This window comes from Orycteropus afer, unplaced genomic scaffold (genome assembly GCF_000298275.1).
Source record: "Orycteropus afer afer isolate SDZICR_OR568_19922 unplaced genomic scaffold, OryAfe1.0 scaffold00170, whole genome shotgun sequence".
In the NCBI taxonomy this organism is placed as follows: Eukaryota; Metazoa; Chordata; class Mammalia; order Tubulidentata; family Orycteropodidae; genus Orycteropus; species Orycteropus afer.
In genome coordinates this window covers 1,223,080-1,246,366 of record NW_006921757.1, presented here as the reverse complement: position 1 = coordinate 1,246,366, position 23,287 = coordinate 1,223,080, and the positions used below count along the sequence as shown (strand labels likewise).

The window sequence follows — 23,287 nt, the reverse complement described above, 5'->3', positions numbered from 1 at the left end:
TGATTACCAATCTCATCATGGCGAATAACTACCACCAGCTGCCCAGCCACTCAACCAGGCCCAGCCAAGTTAACACACAAACATAACTACCACACTGATATTCCCATTCTTTGCAATGGTAGTCTGTAATTTTTTATGATCCACACAGTGCAATGCCTTTGCATCGTCAATAAAACACAGATAAATATCTTTCTGGTATTCTCTGCCTTCGGTCAAGATCCATCTGCCATCAGCAATGATATCCCTTCATTCCATGTCCTCTTCTGAATCTGGCTTGAATTTCTAGCAGTTCTCTGTCCATGTACTGCTGCAACTGTTTTTGAATTACCTTCAGCAAAATTTCACTTGTGTGTGATACTAATAATAATATTGTTTGATAACTTCTACATTCTGTTGGATCACCTTTCTTTGGGATGGGTAAAAATATGGATCTCTTCCAGTCAGTTGGCCATGTAGCTGTCTTCCAAATTTCTTGGCATAAATGAGTAAGCATTTCTAGCACTGCATCTGTTTGTTGAAACCTGTCAGTGGGTTTTCCATCAATTCCTGGAGTCTTATTTTTCACCAGTCCTTCAGCTAGGACTTCTTCCTTCAATACCGTTGGCTCTTGATCCTATGCTACCTCCTGAAATGGTTGAACACTGACCAATTCTTCTTGGCATGGTGCCTCTGTATATTCCTTCCATCTTCTTTTGATGTTTCCTGTATTGTTCAATATTTTGTCCATAGAATCCTTCAGTATTGCAACCCGAAGCCTGACTTTTTTCTTCCATTCTTTGAGCTTGAGAAATGCCAAATGTGTTCTTCCCTTTTGGTTTTCTAACTCCAGGTCTTTGTACATTTCATTATAATACTTTGTCTTCTTGAGCTGCCTTTTAAAATCTTCTGTTCAGCTCTTTTATTTCATCATCTCTTCCTAACACTTTAGTGACTCTCCTTTCAAGAATAAGTTTCATAGTCTCTTCTGGCATCCAGTTTAGTCTTTTCTTCTTTTCCTGTCTTTTAAATGACCTTTTGCTTTCTTCTTGTATGATGTTCTTGATGTTATCCCACAACCCCTCTGGTCTTTGGTCAGGTGTTCAATGCATCTAATCTGTTCTTCAGATGGTTTCTAAATTCAAGTGGGATATAATCAAGGTCGTGTTTTGGCTCTTGTAGACTTGTTTTAATTTTATTCAGCTTCAATTTAAACTTGCATATGAGCAATTGATGGTCTGTTCCACAGTCAGTTCCTGGCCTTGTTTTGGCTGAAGATATTGAGCTTCTCCATTGCCTCTTTCCACAGATATAGTCGATCTGATTCCTGTGTATTCCATCTGACAAGGTCCACATCAGCTGCTATTTATGTTGTTGAAAACAGTATTTGCAATGAATAAGTCATTGATCTTGCAAAATTCTATTATGCAATCTCCAGCATCATTGCTATCACTAAGGCCTACTTTCCAACTATTGATGCTGCTTCTTTGTTTCCAACTTTTGCATTCCAATCACCAATAATAATCAATACATCTTGGTTGCATATTTGGTCTACTTCAGACTGCAGAACTTGGTAAAATTCTTCAATTTCTTTGTCATTGACTTTGGTGATTGGTGTGTAAATTTGCATAATAGTACTATTAACTGGTCTTCCTTGTATGCATATGCATATTATCCTATCACTGACAGCAGTGATATATCTTGAAATGTTCTTTTTGATGATGAATGCCACATCATTTCTCTTCATCATTCCCAGTATAGTAGACCATATGATTGTTTGATTCAAAAATGACCGATACCAATCCATTTCAGCTCACTAATGCTTAGGATATTGATCTTTATATGTTCCATTTAATTTTTGACAACTTCCCATTTCCCTAGATTCATACATTGTACATTCCATTTTCTGATTATTAGTCAAAGTTTGCAGCTGTTTCCTCCCATTTCGAATTGTGCCCCATCAGCAAATGAAGGTCCTGAAATCTTTATTCTATCTACATCATTAAGGTCACTTGTACTTTGAGGAGGCAGCTCTTCCTCAGGCATATTATGAGTGCCTTCCAACCCGATGAGCTCTTTTCCAGCACTATATCAGGCAGTGTTTCACTGCTATTCATAAGGTTTTCAGTGGCTGATTTTATCAGAAGTGGATAGCCCTGTCCTTCTTCCCAATTTGTCTTGGTGTGGAAGCCCCACTGAAACCTATTCACCGTGGGTGACCCTGCTAGTGTTTGAAGTACCAGTGGCATATCCTCCAGCCTCACAGCAACATGCAGGCCATCACAGAATGACAGACTGATAGACAAGTGGTGGTTTTATAGTTTAGCTTTCACTTTTATGGCTCTGAGCTATTTTAAGATGACTTTGGCATAGTGGCCAAGGTTCCTTTTTCTCCATACAGATATCCAGGTCCCTTTAATGCCACTGGGATACACAGCACATACTGACAGTAGGAGTTGAGGGACACAACATGTTTTCCATAAATGATCTCAAAGCATAAAGCATATCTGTGGGGAATGAGAAGGCTGGTGGATGGGATGTGGGGAAGAGGGTCTAGGAATTTAAATGATGGGAAGAACACTGAGATGTTCCATCCTCATTCCCCATCCCTGTTCCCGACATTCTTTCCAGCGGCGCCATAGGACAGTGATGGCTGACGGGCACCCTCTAGAGTCTGACACCTTCTTCCGTATATACTGGAATTGTGGCCGGATCATGCTGCAGTCCTTCAACGGGCGCTTCCTGGGCGTCACAGCCAATGGCCTACTGGTAGCCAATACCACCATTCCAGGTGAGCAGAGCAGCCCTCCTGCTGGTGATTCTAAGTCAGGGAAGCTTCTAGAGAGAGCTAGGGATGTGAGAGCATTGGAGTTGAGGTCAGAAGGTCTGGTTTCGTGTACTTGCTCCATCACTGAATTTTTGTAGTCACTTGGGCAAGCCACTTCTTTGAGCCTTTGTCTGGTAAAAAGAAAAAAGAAAAAGAAAAAAAAAAAAAAAGGAGACTATATCCACCCTGCCTGCCTCACAAGCTTATCACGAACATTAAATATGCTCGTATATATCAAAGGAAGAAAGACTACCAATAATTGTTGAACTCAGCACTGTGCTAGGTGCCTCTATAGACATTTCACAAGCACCTACCATAAGGCCTGGAGCCTAGTGTTGTTGTTGTTATGTGCCATCAAGTCTGACCCGAGTCATAGCGACCCCTCCTTGGGTTTCCGAGGCAGTATCACTACAGAAGTAGATTTAGTAGCTGCTCATTAAATGTTAAAATGCTGACCACATCCTTTTATAATTAGCCTTTCCCCTCCTACTTCCTGCTGGGCAAACATCTAGAGGCAGCCCCTTCTGGTAGCTCTTTCCTATTTCTCTCAGGCTCCAATGAGGAATTTGGGATTCGATTAGCCAACCGCCCCTTCCTGGCACTGCGAGGGCGCTACGGCTACGTGGGCATCTCATCAGAACACGACCTCATGCAGTGCAACATGGACCAGCCTGACTGCATCCACCTGCTGCCCTGCCGCCAGGGTGTCTACCACTTCCAGGGTGAGGAGCCCCTCTTCCCTGCCCCAGGGTTTGCAGTGCAGCCCCTGCTGTACCCCAACACAGACCTCACAGCCTGCTCATCATACAAGGAAAACAGGATTTCTGCTAGTTTTCACCCTTCAAAGCCCCCCGAATGGGTTGGCAGAATGGAAATAAGGGGGATCCCTGCTGGCCCTCTCAGTTTCCATAGAGGGGCCTGCCCACAGCACCAGGCCAGGGCAGCCGGGTAGTGGAGTGTCTCCATGTAGCCCTCCCAGAGGCTGCGGTGCCAGAGGACTGCCCTCCCCGGTAGCTCACTGACCAAGCTCTTCCTTCCCCAGCACAGAGTGGATCTTTCTGGTCAATTACATCCTTTGGCACCTTTCGTCCTTGGGGAAAGTTTGCCCTTAACTTCTGTATTGAGCTTCAAGGCAGCAACCTGATTACCATCCTGGCACCCAATGGCTACTACATGCGAGCAGACCGGAGCGGCACCCTGTTAGCAGACAGCGAAGACATTACCAAAGAGTGTATCTGGGAATTTTAGGTAAGGTCAAGTGGGGAAGGACCTGGAGGTAGGGAACAGGAGCTGAGGGGCAAGAGGAGAACAGAGGTGGGTGGGAGGCATGTGACAGGAAGACCAGAATGCAGGCCCAGGCTGACTTCTGTCTACAACCTGTTCAACTACGGACATTGATTCCAAGTCTGTGCCTCTCTTCGCTGGCCTCCTAAATCTAGATTTGCTAGAGAAAGGGGAGAAATCAGATCTAAGTTTCTCATTTAAGCCACACTGATATGTGCTTCCAAGCAAGCTGGGGTGTGGGGACAGGGTGAGACACACTTGGGTATCTCCCTCCCTCATGAAGATGCAGATTGTTACTCCATTTCTAAGTGAGAAAGGGTGACTCTGAAGATGTTGTTGTTGTTGTTATTTGCCATTGAGTCAGACCCAACTCATAGCGACCCCTCCTTGGGGTTCCGAGGCGGTATCACTATGGAAGTAGATTGCCCAACCTTCCTTCCAAGGAGTAGCAGGTGAGTTTGAACCACCAGCCTTCTGATTAGCAGGCAAGTGCCTTAGGCACTACACTACCAGACTTTGTTTTCTACCCTATGTGAATTCTATCTATCCCTATGCCTCCAGGATCTCTGGGGGTTGCTGATGGCTCCCAGATATTTCTCCAGCCCTGAAAACTTCCTGGTAGACAGTTCACTTGACTGCGTGTTGCCATCCCCTAAAAATCAGCAGAGCTGATATCAGACTCTTCATCCTCCCATCTCGAAGCCATTTTCTTCTTCCTGGCCTCTCACGGCCATCTTGAGTTTGCCATCCTTTCAGACACTCAGGTGCAAAACCTCAGTATCATCGCTCCTTCTCCCTTTTGCTCCCTTCACCACACCTTGAAAATTCTTGGATATTTCCTTAATATTGCCTCTGGAGTGTTTGGTCCTTCCTAATGACCACTGCCACCCCTGGACTGCAGGCATTTCACCCAGAGCCTGCTTCGCATCCAGGGCTCCATGTGGTACTCCCTGCCACCAGTTCTGTTCCCATCCAACCTCTTCTCCACACTGTGTTGTCGCTAGCTGCCATCAAATCAGCCTCCAACTCGTGACAAGCCCATCCACAATGAAAGAAGACCACTGTGGTCCACAGAGGTTTCATTGGCTGGTTTTCAGAAGTAAGTTGCCAGGCCTTTCTTCCTGGTCTATCTCAGGCTGGAAGCCACACTCAGCATCACAGCATCATGTGAGCCTCCACTTACAGAGAGGTGGTGGCTGCACTTGAGGTGCATTGGCTGGAAATTGAACCTGTTTCCCCCTCATGGAAGGTAAGAATTCTACCCCTGAGCCACCCCTGCCTTCACACGCTGCCAGGTGAGCTTTCTTATAATGCTGCTTCCATTCAACATTCCCTTACTCACAACTCTTCAGGACACGTCACTGCTCTTAGTTCTGCGCCTTCACAATAGGCCTCACTTTTCTGACTTGGAAAGTCACAAGGGTGTAGTAGAAAGGGTGTAGGCTTTGCCATCATAGGGACCTGCAATCCAGAGCTAGTAAGACTAGCTTACTAGTTCTGTGGCCTTAAACAAATTGCTTTACATTTTAGGTCTGTTTCCTTATCTGTAAAATGGTAATGCTATCTACTTCACAGGGTGTTGTGAAGGTTAGATGACTGAGTCTAAATATAGACCTTCCATACCTGTTCACTGCTTTCCACCATTTTCTAGCAGTTTTCTGTAAACGTTTTACTGTGATCAAACTGGGACAAATAAAATTAATCCCTTTGGGCCTCAGTTTCTTAGGTATTCCATGAAGAGTTTGGATTGAACGAAATTTCCCAGGCTCCTTCATGTCTGACATTTTCAAATCAAACCAAACTCATTGCCATCAAGTTGATTGTGATTCACAGCAACCCTCATTGGATTTCCAAGGCTGCAGATCTTAAGGAAGCAGACTGCCTCATCCTTGGAGCAGATGATGGGTTCAAACACCAACCTTTTGGTTAGTGGCCAAATGCCTTAATGACTGCACCTCTAGAGCTCCTTGTCTGACGTTCTAGGAGACAGTATATAGTAGTAGTGAAGAGCTCATTTCTGTATTCAAAGAACATTGGGTTCTAATTAAATTTTTATCAGTTAAACATAGTTTGACCATCAACAAATTAACCTCTAAAGACTACTTCTTATGGGTTAATTGGGAACATAGTATCTATCTCAGAAAGTTGTTGTTAACATGAGCTGAGATAATGAATATAAAATCCTGAGTAAAAAGCCTGGTCCCTCTCATAGCTTGCTGGCTATGAGAAGTCTTCCCCAACACATCTCAACCTCTTGGTAAATCTTACTTGCTGACTGAAGTCCAACTCTGATGATTTTGTGCCATTTATTTGATGTTTTCTGCATGGAAGGAAGTGGTGGAAAAATAAGGCTCCAGTAATTGACGGAATATTCATTGAGATGTTTCAACAAAGAGATGCCCCACTGGAGGCACTCACTCAGCTATGCCAAGAGATTTGGAAGACAGCTACCTGGTCAACTGACTGGAAGAGATCCATATTTTTACCCCTTCCCAAAAAAAACTGATCCCACAGAATGTGGAAATTATCGAGCAATATCATTAATATCGCACACAAGTAAAATTTTACTGAAGATAATTCAAAATTGGTTGCAGAAGTATATTGACAGAGAACTTCCAGAAATGCAAGCTGGATTCAGAAGAGGACATGGAATGAGGTATATCATTGCTGATGGCAGACGGATCTTGGCTGAAAGCAAAGAACACCAGAAAGATGTTTACTTGTGTTTTATTGACTATGCAAAAGCATTTGACTGTGTGGATCATAACAAATTATGGATAACATTGAGAAGAATAGGAATTCCAGAACACTTAATTGTACTCATGAGGAACCAGTACATAGACCACAAGACTGTCATTCAAACAGAACAAGGGGACACTGTATGGTTTAAAATAAAGAAGAGAGTGCATCAGGGTTGTGTCCTTTCACCATACTTATTCAATCTGTGTGCTGAGCAAATAATCTGGGAAGGTGGACTGTATGAAGAAGAACATGGCATCAGGATTGAAGGAAGACTCGTTAACAATCTGCGATATGCTGATGACACAACTTTGCTTGCTGAAAGTGAGGATGACTTACAACACTTACTGATGAAGATTGAAGACTACAGTCTGCAGTATGGATTACACCTCAATATAAGGAAAACAAAAATCCTCACAACTGGACCAATAAGCAACGTCATGATAAATGGAGAAAAGATTGAAGTTGTCAAAGACTTCATATTACTTGGTCCTACAATCAACACGAATGGAAGCAACCAGTCAAGATATCAGATGGCATATAGCATTGGGCAAATCTGCTGCAAAAGACCTCTTTCAAGTGCTGAAGAGCAAAGATATCTCCTTGAAGACTAAGGTGCACCTGACACAAGTCAAGGTGTTTCAATCGCCTCATATGCTTATAAGAGCTGGACAATAAATAAGGAAGGCTGAAGAAGAGTCGATGGTTTTGAGTTGAGGTGTTGGTGAAGAATGCTGAAAGTACTATGGACTGCTAGAAGAACTAAGAAATTTGTCCTGGAAGAAGTACAGCCGGAATGCTCCTTGGAAGCGAGAATGGCCAGACTTCATCTCACCTACTTCGGTCATGTTGTCAGAAGGGACCATTCCCTGGAGAAGGATATCATGCTTGGTAAAATGGAGGGTCAACAAAAAAGGGGGAGGCCCTCAACAAGAGGGATTGACATAGTGGCTACAATGATTGACTCAGGTATAGCAAAGATTGTGGGGCTGGCACAGGACTGGGCAGTGTTTCATTCTGTTGTACATGGGTCACTATGACTCGGAAACAACTCAACGGCATCTAGTAACAACAACGTTTGATGTTTTAATTATTTTTTGCTGCCTTTTCCTATACATTAACTTCACATGTCTGGTTCTGATCCCTCATCAAGAATAAGACAAATCACTTTATTTTCTCTCCTTCCACAGGATCTTACCAAGTTTTCTCCCACAAGCCAAAGATCAGTCAAAAACTGATGAATTGCTGATTGTTTCTATTTCCTGTTCTGTCCCCAGGTCAATGGGATGCCACCTGCTGAAATCCAAAACCTCCAGGAGAAATGAATGTACTAAAGAGTACAGGAACCCCAGTTCAAGATCCATGAGAAGACTGTTACACCATTTTTCCTACCCAGTTTAGCAGAACACCTGATTCGAGAAACAATACATCATGACAGGCCACCCCCAAGATCCTTGTGTGCATCTGACTGAGTACAGAGTAGAGTTCTAGAAGAGGGTGGAGGCTGGGGCTCTAGACTGCTCTAAATTCCTCCCAAAAGATAGGAGGCAGAACAGTAACCAGTGTTTCCATTGATCCTCCCCATCCGCAGCAGAACCACTAGACTATTCCCAGTGACTACATGAAGTGTCAGCCTTGCCTTCAAGGATTTATATCCAGTTATAACTCTAAATGTGTCCATTTGGTCTAGAAGAAAAGAAGGATTGTTAATCCTATGGACATAGGGTAACGGTGATAATGTCTTATGCCTATATGGCCCCCAACCCCACAATTTACCAAATGTGTTCATCCTATCAAGCAAGGGGGTGTGACAGGTATTTTCCCCACACCACTTCCCACCTTTTGCAGAGAACTAAAGTAATTTGCCCAAGGGCCAAAAACGTTGGGCCTCTGATGAGAGCTCTTCTAACTCCAATGTCCATTATTCTTTCTCTCAGAGCGAGGCTTCCAAAATGTCTATCATTCGTGCACTGTTTTTATGATTTTGGCCTTTCTCTACTGACTGTCTGCCCTATTGATGTTTTTATTGACATAGACTCTTAACTATATTTATTTAGAAATAAATATTTTTATCATCATAAATGGAAAACCAAAACCACTTGCCATAAATAGAAACTGACCATAATAATAGATACAATGAGAATGACACTACGTTATCAAATCCTGGTTAGATTTCCCTTCCCTGTTCAAGGCTCAGAGGTTGAGACTCCCTGTCCCTTTGTTAAAAGGGAGATTAACATCTGTGAACAAGGTGCTAAAGACCAGTACCAACATGAAACTTTCTCCTGGACGTAATCAGAATGGAAAGGGCATCGGAAAGGGAACCGTTTTCTCACTTCTGACTCAACATTATTTAAAGAAGCATCCACACGCCTCCTAAAATGTTCTCAAATGCCAACATGATGCCTGTCCCCCACTTTGGAAAATGCACCATACTATGAGTGCCTGATTTTTTAAGTCCATTGAAAAGAGAAAGTTGAAACCAGAACAGAGAGAGATCCAGTTTGCATAAAGGAAAATAACAAGTTACTGTAAGCATGTTTATCCTGAAGTGATATAGAAGAATGGATTTTTAAAATTAAGAACAGGGATAGAATACACTCTGCAGGGAGATGGGTCTCGGGAGGTCATCTGATACAGACTCTCTTCTGCAGCATTCTGTAAGCACATACACACACTCAGGTGCTGCACACATACTCATGTGCACACACACATACACATATGCACACATGCACACACATGCATACCCACGCTCACGCTTGCCTTGTGTCCCACACGTGACTACCCATCCTCTGCTTGAATGTGTTCAGCCAGGGGCCTCAGCTGAGACAACTCTTTCCATCACCAACTTCCAGTCCTAGTGCAAGAGTGGCTACTTATTCTCAGACTGTGCAGATAGTCAACCGACAAAACCACGCCCATTTTCCCATTCAGTTCTGTCTATCGAGGTCTCCAGTTTTGGGAATAGAAAATGTAGGACAGAGACAGAGTATGCTCTATCGCCCTCAGAATTTCACTCCATCGAACTTTCTGTGAGGGTGGAAATGTTCTATAATTTTTACTGTCCACAACACAGTAGCCAATAGCCTGACGTGACTTTTGAGCATTCAAAATGTGCGACTGACTGAATTTGAAATTTTTCACTTTCATACATTTAAATAGATACAAGTGGTGGGTGGTCACTGTATTGAACAAGACAGCTCTAGAGTATTTGATGATAGAGAGGCTTCTTGAAGGACAGCTTCTGGATCAGTACCTGCCCTAGATGGGAATAAAACTACCATGTCTACCCCAACCACACCCCCACCCCATCATCATTCCATCATCTGCCCTTTGAAAGAGGGAAAGAATTTGGAGAGATGAGAACATGTCCCATTCAGAATACCTCTTCTTCATTCCCTTTTCTCTATATTCCTCCCTTCGCCTACATCCTAAGACTTCCTAGGAGTTGCCTAGAGCTTTCTCTGCAGGGGGACACATTGAGAAAATTTGGAACTTATTTCCAAGAAGAACCAAGCAGACATACCCCAGGGGCATGCATAAGTGAAAAAGCAGAATATGAAAAATGACATTTCGACTCCATTTGCTGTTATAGAAAAATACATATAGAATTATTGTCTGTTAAATTAAGGCAATATTATAAATCTTCTTAGATGTGGTAATGGTATTGTAATTGTGTATGAGAAAGTCCTAATTTTTGGAGATGCGTGCTGAAGGGCTTAGGGGTGAAGTGACATGATGTAATATCTGTGTGTGTGTGTTTGTATGTGTGTGTGCATGTGTGTGGGTGTATGAGCACCCAAACACCAAGACACATGTCAGATAGATACATAGATACATAGGTACATAGATACATAGATGTTGTGTTGTGTGCCATCAAGTCAGACCCGACTCATAGCGATCCTGAGGCAGTATCACTATGGAAGTAGATTGCCCAACCTTCCTCCCGAGGAGTGGCTGGTGAGTTTGAACCACCAAACTTCTGGTTAGCAGTCAAGTGCCTCAGGCACTATGCTACCAGAGCTCCCAGATAGATAGATAGATAGATAGATATGATAGAGATAGGTCGTTAGGGAAGAGGGAAGGAAGTAGAGAGATATAGATAGTAGACAGAGAGAGAGAGATCATGTGATCATGTGATCATGTGAGCAACGTGGCAAACTTTACCAATGTCAAACAAGGGTTGGGTGTATGGGTGCGCATGAGTAACACAAGATAGACAACGGGAACTTCTGCTATTCAAAAAGAAGTTTTTATTACTGAGGAGTCTTCTTAGTCTGGTGTGAGAGGTGGGTGGGCCTCACTTCTCCAACCCATCCCCTCAGGTGATACATAGGAGGGGCAGTGAGACAGGGCCAGGCAAGGTCCCCAGGTGAGGGTGAGATGGCAGGTGGGAGGAAGGGGCAGACCTTCTGGGGCAGGCTGTATTATATTCTACCCTCTGCTTCTTGCTACTCTAGTCCCCTTCCCTCATTCCAGGCCTGCAGTGGTGGGGAGCCAGGCCAGAGAAGAGCTTGGGGGGCACCAAACTGGTGGCAAGAGCAGTGGAAGGAAGGGCAAGGATGGCCAAACTGAACTGAATCCAGGGAACTCGGCTCTGGAGGCAGGTGACCTGCAGGGACACAGAGTGGGTGAGCCTGGGCTTGTTGCTCCCATCCCCACCTCTCAACATCACTGAAGGGAGAGGGGCTAAGACATTGGTTCTCTCTACCTTGAATATACACACTTGAACCCCAATCCCACCCCCTTTCTCCTTCTATGGCTGCCATTGGTAGTGTAGGCTCAGGGGGTACAGTTTCCTCAACTCTGATGGCCGTGCAAGGAGTGAGAAGAGCTGTACCAAGGTTCATTTGATGATCTCAACTGGAGATCTGTGCCCTTCTCTGGGTCAAAGTCAGTCATCCCTCCCAGGATGAAGGGCTGGCCTGGATTCTTACCCCAACAGGACTCAAGCCAGGCTTGGGGTGGGGTGTTACTCAAACACCTGTCTGGTGCTATCCCCCAGCATAACTGATAGCAGGAGGGAACCAGGGGTTCCAGGGAAGGTAGGGTTGTTGTGGACACACTTCCAAGGGGCTGCTAGAAAAATCAAAAGGAGATTTCAGCTTCCAGTAGTGCCTTCTGGTTAGCAGGATGAGCCCCAGGGCTGCCCGCTCCCCAGGCTGTATCCTGCACAACTCCAGAGTAGTCTATGGGGACGGCTCTTTCTGGAAGTGTGCACTGTGGGTGGCAGGGGGAGTTGAGAATTCTAGCTCAGGCTTTCACCAGGAACAGGGGAGGCAGTGAGCCCTTCAGTGTCCCGAGCTCACAAACTTCCATCTCCTCTTGGGCACCTGTGTGGTGATGATCCCTGGGGAAGCACTTGGTCCAGTCTGACCCTGGGAAGCACCTAGAGGGTGAGAGTGGAATCATTCAGAAAGAGGATAGTGTGGGTTAGAATGGCTGATGGTGAGTCAGAGAGGTCAGATGCAGGGTCTAGGAAAGGCAGCAACCTCTTGTGCAGGGGGGAAGAGATGGATGGAAAACCTCCAGAAAGGAAGGACTAAATCCAAGGGATGGTAAAGTGGGGACAGTGCAGCCCCTAAGAGCAGGGACTGTGTGTGTTCAGCATCTACTGCAGCACCTGGCACATAAGAGGTAATAAGTAAATGTTTAGTGAATGGATGGATGAATGGGGATAGATTAATGGAGAGATGGATGGAAATGGATGAATGGATGGATGATGGATGGATAGATGGGAATGGATAGATGGATGGGATAGGTGGTTGAATGGATGGATGGAATGGATGGAAGGATGGTAGATGGATGGATGGATAATGGGTGGATGGGCTGGGATGAATGTCTGCTGATGGTTGGATGGATGGAAATGAGTAGATGGATGGGAATGGATGGACTGTGGATGGATGGATAAAAGTGCAGAGAAATCACCTGGCAGCTGTGTTTCCCACTTGAGTTTCTCTTGCCGGCGCCATTTGGCTCTTCGGTTGGAAAACCAGACCTGACGGCAGGGACCATGAAGTGGGTTGTGCTCTCTGCTGCCCAGCTACTTGCTGCCCTCACCACATGTTCCTGGCATGCACTCAGAGTGTAAACCCTTGCTAGTACCTGACCTGATGTCCTCCCTCCCTGCTCTGGCCTTTGCTCTCTGTCCCCTCCATCAAATCAAAGGCTTGATGTGGGAGGGAGAGGACAGCAATCAGCAGAAGAGAGACAAGGAAGGCCTTACCTCTGATTTCTGCCCCATGAGTCTGTTCCACCTTCTTACCTCCTTGTCCACCTCATAGGAACCCAAAGCATTGTGCGACATTTTGCACACTATGTCACAAAGCTCACTCACCCTCACTGTGTCCTCAGGTAGGGAGGTGGCAGCAGCCAGCTTTCCACGGGCCACTGAATCAGGATACTGCCCACGCTGGAATTCTGCAGGCATTGGGCTCACAGAGTGAGGACATGAGGAGAGGAGCAGGCATGAGTCTCCCTTCAGGACCCACTCCCCACCTACTACAGCCTTAAACTACCACCCCCCCCCAAGGCAGGGCCTCCCACAGCCCCCATCTCTCAGCCTTTGCCCACACACCCAGTCCCAGGACCACTGTCTCTGCCAGTCACATCCAGGACCCTCTGACCCACTGTGTGCCCTGTCCAGCACCTTTCTCCAGTGCCTCAGCTTGGCCTGGGGAGAAGATAGTCCGATTCCGGTGGCCAGTCCCTGGGTGAGGACCCCGGGGAGCCTCAGAGCCACTATGAGGAGTAGGAGGAACAGGATTCAAAACAACTGCAAAGGAGAGCAAAGGCTTGTGGTGCTTTGTAGTTGTGATTCCACTAGTCACATGGATCCCTAAGTGATGGGGATCAGCAGTGGGGGAGAGCATGGTATAAGAGCAGAGGTGAGTAGCTAGGGCATTTACAGTTGGAAGGTGGCTGTAAGAGCACCTGATGGAATACATGCTCAATTCCAGGGTGGGGTGCATGCTTAGTGCTTTGGGAGGCAAAGTAGCAAGTTTCATCCAGTTTGCCAGACTTCATAGAACCTGAAGGAATCTCTGAGAAGTTGCACATGAGGCAGAAGAGGGCGTGGAAAGTCTAACTCTGACTCTTCCTTAGCCTGTCTTGTGAACTGAAGGGTTAGGGGACTTGGACTCTGTTCTAGGACCTGTAACCACTACATGCTGACCTCAGGTAAATCACTTCACTTCTCTGAACCTCCATTTTCTTCCACCAGGAGAGAACAGGAGTCCTTGCCAGGCCCTCCTTATTGGGTGGTTGTGAGGGTGATTCAAGAAAGAACTGAAAAGGGCTTTGAAGACTAAAATGCTGAAGACTTGGCTGGGATTATCCCAGAGGCAGCTCCAAGACCCACCTGGTGGCTGGAGCTGTGCCCAGGGCTGTCCCTGGTCCTCCTGTAGTGATCGCAGGACTCGGTTGATGGAGGAGACCTGGGGGCGTTGGAGTGTTGAGTGGGGAAATGGTGCACCAGCCAGGGGTGCATCCCGATGATATTTTCCCCTGTATCCTTTCTCCCCACCTGCATATCTTTCATAAGGGCAGCCTCCTCTCTCCCCAAGTGCTTTCTTTTTCTTATCTCTCTCACCACCACTATTTAGAAGAGAAAATTCTGCATCACAAGAGAGTCCAGGAGCCCTGACTTCCAACCTGGGTACCCACATTGTCAGGTAAGAAGGAAACTTACTCTCTTTCAAAACAACAACAACAAACAAACAAACAAACAAACAAAAACCTGTTGCCCTCAAGTGAATTCTGACTCATGGTGACCTTATGTGTTGTAGAGTAGAACTACTCCACAGGGTTTTCTTGACCATGATCCCTATGGAAGATTGCCAGGTCTTTCTTCCATGTCATCACTGGGTGGATTCAAACCACCAACTTTAGTGGTCAAGTGCAAATGGCTTGTACCACCCAGGGGCCTCATCCTCCCCAGACATCCCATTTGCCAGCTCCGGTGGAGGAAGGGGCACTTACACTGGGAGTCTTGTCCTGAGTGCAAAGCCCTTCAGCACACAGCTGGCGTTGGATCTCCCAGGCAAAGAGGGCCGGGCACTCACCCTTCAGCTGGGCAATTCGAGCCACTACAGGGGGTGTGGCCAGACGTGGCTTGCTTCCCCCAATACCCTTGGGCTCCAAGACACCTGTGCGATAGTAACGCCCTAGGATCTTGCTCACACAGCCATTAGATACCTGGGTCAGGTGAGAAACAGGAACAGGTAAAGCACATGGGCAGAAGGTGAGTGCTTCTGGGACAGAAGGAGGCCACAAGGTAAAGCAAGACTCATTGGAGCAGGCCACAGAGTTGGGAGTCCAACCTCGCCCTTGGACATCTGCAGCACCCCTTCCCAACCTCCAAGGAGGTCTTCCAGGAAGTAGCTGAGACCCCAAAGACCTCCCAGAGTCTGGAAAAGCCCCAGACTTTTTCCTGTCTCCTTGTCCTTATCCCTGGGCATGTTTCTAGTACACTACCTTAAGGCTCCGTGAGATGTCGCATGGCCGCATTCCTCTGACAGCCAGCTGAACGATCTGCTGTCGAGTGTCCAGGGGTAAGGGCCGACCATTCACAAAAAGCCCCCCCAGCTGATTCACACTGCTGATCCCTGGCAGAAGAAGGCAGCATCGTCCAAACCATGTCTCCCCACTCCTCACCCACCTGTGGCATGGAGGACCCCACCTGGGAGAGGTTACTCAAGTTCCTCTAGTTTGGCTTCCCACCATTCAGAAAGTCCTCCCCCAGGAGTCTGCTCTCCTTCTGCCCCCAGGTTTCACAAAACATTTTCTTTGGAAGTTGGCTTACAGGTGAATCTTAGCTCCTTGGCCATATGTGCTGGCCTTCCTGGTCTAAAGAGGGGAACAAGGAGGGAGTAACTAGACAAAGCTTCCCCCAGAGCATTGGCCAAGAGCAAAAGAAACTGTGGAAATGGCAGCATCTCCTGTTGTTGTTGTTGTTAGTTGCCATCAAGTAGATTCTGACTCATGGTGACCCTATGAATACAAAGTAGAACTACTCCCTAGGGTTTTCAAGGCTGTCATCTTTTGGAAACAGATCACCAGGCCTGTCTTCCAAGGTGCCTCCGAGTGGGTTCAAACCACCAACGTTTACTAGTGGAGTGCTTAAAAAACAAACATGTCCACCTCCACTCCATCATCATTCATTGCCTGCTCTTCCAAAGAGGAAAAAATTTGGAGAGATGAACCTATCCCATACTCAGAATATTCCTATTTTCATTGTCTTCCTCCATATTCTTCCCTTCTCTTCCACCCCAAGACCTCCTAGGAGGAGCCTAGGAGGATGTTCCCTTCCCTGAACACTCCTCCCTGTTCCTCTCACTTCTCCCAGGCATCTTACCGTCCTGCTGCATCCTCCAGGCCAACCTGCCTCTCCCCAGCACAAGGAACTACCTGGGAGGACTGTGAATGAGAGCTCCTTGTAGGAGTTCCTTCTCCAGCCTTGGAGATGAGCCTGCAATAATAGGAGGTTATATGGGTAAAATCTCTAGCTTGAAATGGTCTTGGGGTGTAATGTTTTGTGGTAGAGGGCCAAGTTTCTAAAATTTGCCAGTTGATCATCTAATTAAAGAAAATTAGACTTGGCTTTATTTAAACTTTTCTGTGATGAACTAAACATCATATATTAAATACCTGCTGAGGATTATATCATTCTAGGTGTCTGGATAAAGGACTGGGAGTCTGGGAGGGCTTTCACCTCCCACTCATCCATGACACAGGTCAGGAAAGTGGAAAGGGAATGATGCTTTTGAATGCCCAGGCAACCACCACCTAAAAAGGGCTTTCCAAACAGACAAGTATTGCCTCTGATCCTTCATATAGACCTTCTTGTCAGCCCTGGCTGACACACTAGGACCAAGGCTCCTGCCTCTTAAGCTCAGATTCAATAGAGAAAAAAAACATAACTAGCCAGGGCAGAGCATCAATGACCAAAGGTTAAGTTGTTCAGGTTCAAGGCTGGAAACCCCAAGTTCAGAATTCTGCCTTCACTATCAGGCAGCTCCTGAGATAGATTCTCCAAACCACCATCCAGAACACTTCCTTCCAAGCACTGCAGGGGGTCACAGGGCTCAGCTGTAGCCCCAGGCATTGGGGCTTGGTCCCACAAACCAGAAGTAGAGATGAACAAGGTGAAGTCTTGGCTTCTCCTGTAAGACACGTTTCTTGGCAGCTTCTAACCTGCTGGGGGTTTTGGTTCCTGTGAACTCTAAAGAATCCTAGATCTCACAGTGAGACTGCATTCTTAGGGACCACCTCTCTGGGATCATACACTCATGCACTCAACAAAGCATTTACTGAAGACACATTGAAGGGAAGGCATGAGAAGCAGGGGAAAGCTGTCTGCTGATGGATACAGAAGCCATCATGAGCACAAGAGAGTCTCTGGAGTAGCAAGAGACACAGGTCACAGGCCACCATATCTTTCTTGTTTCACCAGCATTTCATGGGAATCTAAGCTAGTTCCTTTCAAGCCTGGAACTCCAGCAGGGCTGGAGGTCATCCCTGGAAGCTGCTTATCCATAGAACTTTCCTGCAATAACCATGCCATCTTGGCTCAGTTAACAGATCTCCAAGTATTAAGTGAATAAGGTATTAATCATGAGTACCCTGTTGATTGTTCAAAAGAAAGGAAGTAAAAATGAAAGGGACAAGAGCTTTGCTCTCCGAAAGTTTACAGTGCAATGCGGAGAGGAGACTAGCAGAGGTAAAGCAACAATGAACTCACAGAGTATGGAAACCAGAGCTTGGTTTTTAAGTTCAATGGTTAAACTGTTTTTTACTCATTCATCTTCAGGCAAGTAGAGACACACTCCACCTCCCAATTCTCATGTTTCCAGAAAGTCAGGGAGGAAGACAGAGGTTTTTCAAAAGAAACAACTGAGGCACCGATTGGGGTTCCCACAAGTCAGGTGCCACCCAGGAAGTTAAACTCAGAGAAGTTTAGGAGGTAGGTCCTCACCAGAAGCCAACATTTCCATCTCCTAATCCTGGGGCTCTCTTTCTCGGCCCCTACCCTGGCTTCATGTTTGTGTGCTTGCCACCAAAGCAGTAGAGAGAGGGGAGTCAAGCTGGAGACATGCAGGGCTATGTATGCCAGGACAGCGGGAGGGAGGATAGAATAGTAGCCAAACCCTGATTCTTTGGTAGCAATCTGTCCACCTAAATGAGCAGAGCCATGGGCTTTTAGGTCCAAACCTAAATCCTCCCCATACCCCAACTCACAAACAGAAACCCTGTTCTCAGATCATCACACACAGTCTCCAATGGGCATATGAACTTGCCTGATAAAATAACTGATGCTCACGAAGTGGGAAAGAAGGACAGGGGATGGAGGAGCAGGAGACCAGGTAGCAGCAAAGACAGAGAGAAGCTGGGCTTGGCTACACAAAGAGCAGGGAACAGCATAGGAGGCAGAGCAGACAATGAGCCTGCAGGTGAGCTACCTGTGTGTAGGCAACCGGGTGGGAGCTGCAGTGGCAGGCTCTCCGTGGCTTTGGCCAGGGTCCTGAGCCCCCCTGCTGGCTCCAAGGGTGGTGGTCTGGTCCTGGTGACAGCCTCCACTGTCTGCTCCTGCTTCTGTCCTGCCAGGGGGTCCAGAGCTCCCAAGAGCCTGTGCTCAGGAGCAGAGGGCAGCCTTCTGGGAGCAGCCAGTGATGTCACAGGCCATGAGCAGAGGAGAGAGGAGGAGGGAGGTGAATATGGGTTTGGCTGACACTGGCCCTGAGGCAAACCACAGCTACAGCCCACTGTGTCCTTCCATGGTGACTCCTCAGAGTCCACCGGGTGCCCACCTAGCACCCTAAAGCTGGTCCAGAGCCACTCTCATGCAGGCCCCCCAGACTCAGAGTGCATCCTCTCAGGTGCCATTATTGAGGGAGATAGGGAACATGGAAGGTGGCAATTCAAAATGTGTCCTCAAAGCTGTGAATGACATAGGGCACAAAGCCCTCTTCCAAACCCACAGACAGAGATTCCAGCCAGAATGCACGTGCCTAGGATTTGGGGCTAACTTCTGGGCCATGTATGTATCACCATAAAAGATAAATGTATGTATGTATGTTGTTGTTGTTGTTGTTGTTGTTGTTAGGTGCTGTCGAGTCAGCTCCGACTCATAGAGACCCTATGAACAGCACTGCCCGGTCCTGAGTAAGCCTCACAATCCTTGGATATGTAGCCTGACATCAATACTGACCAAGGAGGCCCCTAAAACTCTGAGAGAATGAGGGTGCAAGGGGGTGTGTTACATAGCACCAGTTCTCCCCAGAGGATATCCTCACTGACTCTCCAGTTGGTTCCTTTATGGAGGTGATGCTGAGATCAAGTTCTCACCTGGGAACAGGGGGATCCTGGACTATGTAGCACTGACAATGGTGGCAGAGGTGGGATGAGCCTCTGAGGGTAATTAGAGATGCATATGGGTATTTATGAAGAGCTGTGCAGCCTGTTGTTACTTCTCCCATCTCTAGATGTTATGAGGCTCAATTCTTCCAAGGACTGGTGCTTTTAGTCTCTATTAGTGATGCTCGTGTTGCCATAAACGAACTCACACATCATCTGTGTCACTGTTTTGAGGTCATTGGTAGGGTAGGGGACTCCAGGAGTTGGGTGGGTGGTTCCAGCAGGGATGCTGGGAGGAAGACATAGTCCCATTGTATGGAAGCTGTGTTGCTGACATCATCTTGGGCACATTTCACATGGACATGAAGGAGCAGACATGGGAAATGCCCTGGGTCCATTCCATGCCCAGATTCTGTGAAGCCCTCACAGAAGTCAGGCTACAAGTCAGTAGGGAGTGGGACAGTAAGACTAGACTCTGAGGTCAGAAGAGGGAAGAAAGGATTTCATTGGGAAATGCTTTGATTTGGGGGGGGATGGGGGATGGGTGTTGTGCATTCAGCTTGATGTTAGAGTTGGGGACTCTTGTTCTCAAAACAAGACCAAATGTGTCAAGAAGTGGGTTTGCTGTCTTGTGCCTACATATGCTCCCCTACACACGCGTCCTCTCCCAGCCTCTCCCAGCCTCCTCTATTCAGGCCCTGGGGAGAGGCTACAGCAGGAGATTTCAGCACCATGGGCAGAACTGCACACGCTTCAGGGCCTGTAGAGCCCATTCAACCCCAGCAGTGGGGCACTGCCGGCCACTCTGTCCAGCCATGCCTGGGGAAGAGGAGGTCCCCAGGAAGGCATGTGGTACCCTGGGAGCCTGGTCTTAGTCCCCTTCCCCTGCCTTACCCATTCCCCTGGACCTACCCAAGGCACCAAGCCTTGACCCACTGCTCCCATAGACAGCTGCATGAAGGTGGGGATAGGGGTGTAGGGGGGAGAAGGCACAAGCACTGGCAGATGGTGATGGCAGCAACTACCCCCATAAACCACCCCCTCCTCCCCGCCTTGACAACCAGCTCTGGGTCTGAACAAACAGAGGCCTTCCACCCAAAGCTGATGGGGGCAGGAAAATGAGGGAAGGGCCCTGACAGGGGGGCCTAGCAGGCCCAAAGGCCCAGCCACTCAGCCCTCTGCCCAGTGCTCCAGACTGTTTGAGAAGCAAATATCTACCTTCACTGTCTGACTCTCTCAACCGCCCCCACCGGGTTCAGGGCTAATTGTCCCTCATTAGCTGGGCCCAGGCCCCAGGCTGCCGCCAACCCCTGCCATCTGCTCACAATTATACATTAACTCAGAGGTCTTGCCACCCGCCCGCCAGGCTGTGCGCCCCTCTCCAGGCCTGGACATTGCCATTCCAGACTGTTCCTCGCCTTCACAAAGAACCCTGGTCTCTAGCTTCTTCTGCCCTTAGGAGCCTCTGGCATAAAGCCTCTTGGCCATGGAAAATGGTCTGCCCTCCAGAGAGGCGGCTGGAGTTTCCCTGCCCTTCTCACGGGGCCGGAAGGCAAGCCAAGCCTGTGCGTAAAGCTGGAGAGTGCAGGGCGCGGCAGGCGCAAGGACCCGGAAAGCTTTGGGTTGACGCCTCCGGCTCTTGGCACCCGCTGGGGGAGGTGATATCAGTTTCCAGCTGTTCCTACCCCTCCCCAAGCCTCTTGTGAGTAAGCCAAGGGGTTTTGGCCCTCTTCTTCCCTCTCTTCAGAGAGCCCCACCTCTTGACACCCTTTTGCTTTCCAGAGCGCACCGCGTCACCTCTCCAAACCTGTTCTCGGGCTGTGCGCGCCTCCTACTCTAAAGTCCTAGTGGTTCCCTTGCTCTAAAATCAAGAGGGTATATCACGTTCACGGAATATTCCTGAGATTGGAGCACGCACCCTCGTTGCAGCGCTCCCCACCCCCCAGCTTCATGCAATCACTCTACTATCCCAGCGCAGACCCTGCTCTAACGCCGAGGCTCTCAGAGCCAGCAAATCCCGCCCCGCCCCCCTCAGCAACTAGGGAGCTGGCTACCCGGCTCCTTCCCTCGGATGCGTCAGGAAGGGCTTGAATAATTTTCTCAACCTTGGCTTTGAACTGGGGGCGTAGAAAGAGTCCATTTTACACTCATTTGTTACCAGGATCTCCTAAGCTCTGAGCCCAATCCTGCCTCGCGTTTCTCTCAGGATGAGGGTGGACCAAGTGAGTGGCGACTCTGAACCCCCTAACACAAGTCCCAGAAGATCTGGGGAGTTCAGGCTGCCGGAGCCAAAAGCCCAAAGAGGCGAGCGCGGAACCAACCCGATGGTGATGTGAAAGGCCGGCTGTGAAGAGCCCAGGCCAGAGGCACCGGGAAGTGCACCGTGCGCCTCAGACCACAGTGAACCTGGGCAGTCAAGGATTCTCTACAAGGCACTCTCTACAAGCCACCCTTGGAGAGTGGCTCCATGGATCCGCGTGAGGACCCAGCCTGCCGTTGTGGAGAAGGTGCCTCCGATTTCCCAGACCCACACTGAAAAGCCTAGACCTGCTCCCTAAGAACTGCCAGTTCTCCTGGCCCCAAAGCTATCCCTCCCCAACTCACACACACAGTTTGCATGGGAGAAAGGACCTAGAGAGACAGTCAGTTTTCAAAACTAAACTTTATTTTTTAGAATAGAAATACAGAGAAATGCAAAGATAGTACAGAGGTCCCATATAACACCCCTATTATCATTATATATAACACCCCTATTATCATTTCCCCTGTTATTAACATCTTACATTAATATGGTACATTTGTTATAATTAATGAACCAATAGTACTACATTATCATTAGCTAAAGTCCATACTTTATTCGGATTTCCTCACTTTTTTAAAATAACATCCTCTGTCTGTTCCAAGAACCTGTTGTCCAGGATGTCACAATACATTTAATCACCATGGCTCCTTAAGTTTCTGTCAGCAGTGACAGTTTCTCACCCTTGTTTTGAGGTGAACTGGTCAGGTATTTTGTAGAATGTCCTTCAAGTAGGATTTGTCTGATGTTTTTCTCATCATCGTTGTTGTTGTTGTTGTTGTTATGTGCCGTCGAGTCAAACCTGACTCATCATTAGACTGGGGTTATGGGTTTGGGGGAGGAAGACCACATAGTACCATTTTCATCACATCACATGACTTATCACTGTTGATGTTGACCTTGGTTACCTGGTTAAGGCAGTGTTTGTCAGGTTTCTTTGCTGTAACGGTACTTTTTTCCTTTTTCCATGCTGTGCTCTTCTGAAGGAAGTCAATGTGCACAGGTTACACTTAAGGAGTGAGGAGTTATGATCCAACTCATTGAAGGGAACATATCTACAGAAATCATTTGGATTTCTTCTGCCTGGGAGATTCATCTCTATTCTCCTATTTATTATTCATTCATTCAGTCAGTCATTTATTTATATAAGTTTGGACTTGTGGATATGTATTGTATTTTTTGGGTTATAGTTCTATTTAATACTTTATTTATTTTTGCTCAAGCTGTCCCAGTTTTGGCCACTGGGAGCACTTTCAGTCGACAGAAAGTGCTTTGATGTATTTTATCATGGTAGGCTTTTGTTTTGTTTTGAGCACCTTTTTTTGGCACTGTAAGATGCTCCAGGTTCATCTTGTGTATTCCCTGTCCCAGTCCTAGAATCAGTCATTTCTCCAAGGAACTCTCATTCCTTTTATCAGAGAGTAGTACCAGAAATCAAGATCTGGGTGCTAGGGGTGTTTGTTGCTACTGGGGTGTTGTTGCATCTAGGCCTCTCAGCTAATAGAGCAAGGAAACAGGTGTGTATACTAACTAACCTGCTTACATACACATATCAATAAATATTCCTTGATACAACTGTCTGTCTGTATATAAAGTTAAACATGAATTCCTTAGAGTTCAACTCTAATCCATTATCTAATGGACCCTTTTAGCATCCTCCTCCTTGCTTATTTGTAAAGTCCCACTCCAAGAATCGTCCATGTCTTTTCATGGTCTCATACTTTCTTTCGTTTTTATTGCTGAATAATAATCCCTGGTGGCGTAGTGCCTAAGGCATATGACTGCTAACCAGAAGGCTGGCAGTTCAA

General features: G+C 47.1%; 2 protein-coding genes across 2 annotated transcripts in view; one reads left to right on the top strand and one right to left on the bottom strand.

Annotated features, from left to right (window-relative positions):
• Positions 1-4,051, top strand: part of FSCN3 (fascin actin-bundling protein 3) — an 8,133-nt gene extending 4,082 nt beyond the window's left edge. The window contains exons 4-6 of the mRNA XM_007946736.1: positions 2,608-2,767; positions 3,355-3,525; positions 3,846-4,051. Coding sequence (XP_007944927.1) covers positions 2,608-2,767; positions 3,355-3,525; positions 3,846-4,051 — 537 coding nt within the window. The remainder of the gene's footprint in view (positions 1-2,607; positions 2,768-3,354; positions 3,526-3,845) is intronic.
• A 7,226-nt stretch (positions 4,052-11,277) lies between these two features.
• PAX4 (paired box 4) overlaps positions 11,278-23,287 on the bottom strand; it is a 47,045-nt gene continuing 35,035 nt past the window's right edge. The window contains exons 2-10 of the mRNA XM_042781778.1: positions 15,302-15,432; positions 14,807-15,022; positions 14,187-14,262; positions 13,476-13,601; positions 13,164-13,246; positions 12,755-12,824; positions 12,160-12,215; positions 11,764-11,905; positions 11,278-11,438 (exon numbers count right to left, since the gene is read on the bottom strand). Of these exons, the coding sequence (XP_042637712.1) occupies positions 11,278-11,438; positions 11,764-11,905; positions 12,160-12,215; positions 12,755-12,824; positions 13,164-13,246; positions 13,476-13,601; positions 14,187-14,262; positions 14,807-15,022; positions 15,302-15,432 (1,061 nt within the window). The remainder of the gene's footprint in view (positions 11,439-11,763; positions 11,906-12,159; positions 12,216-12,754; positions 12,825-13,163; positions 13,247-13,475; positions 13,602-14,186; positions 14,263-14,806; positions 15,023-15,301; positions 15,433-23,287) is intronic.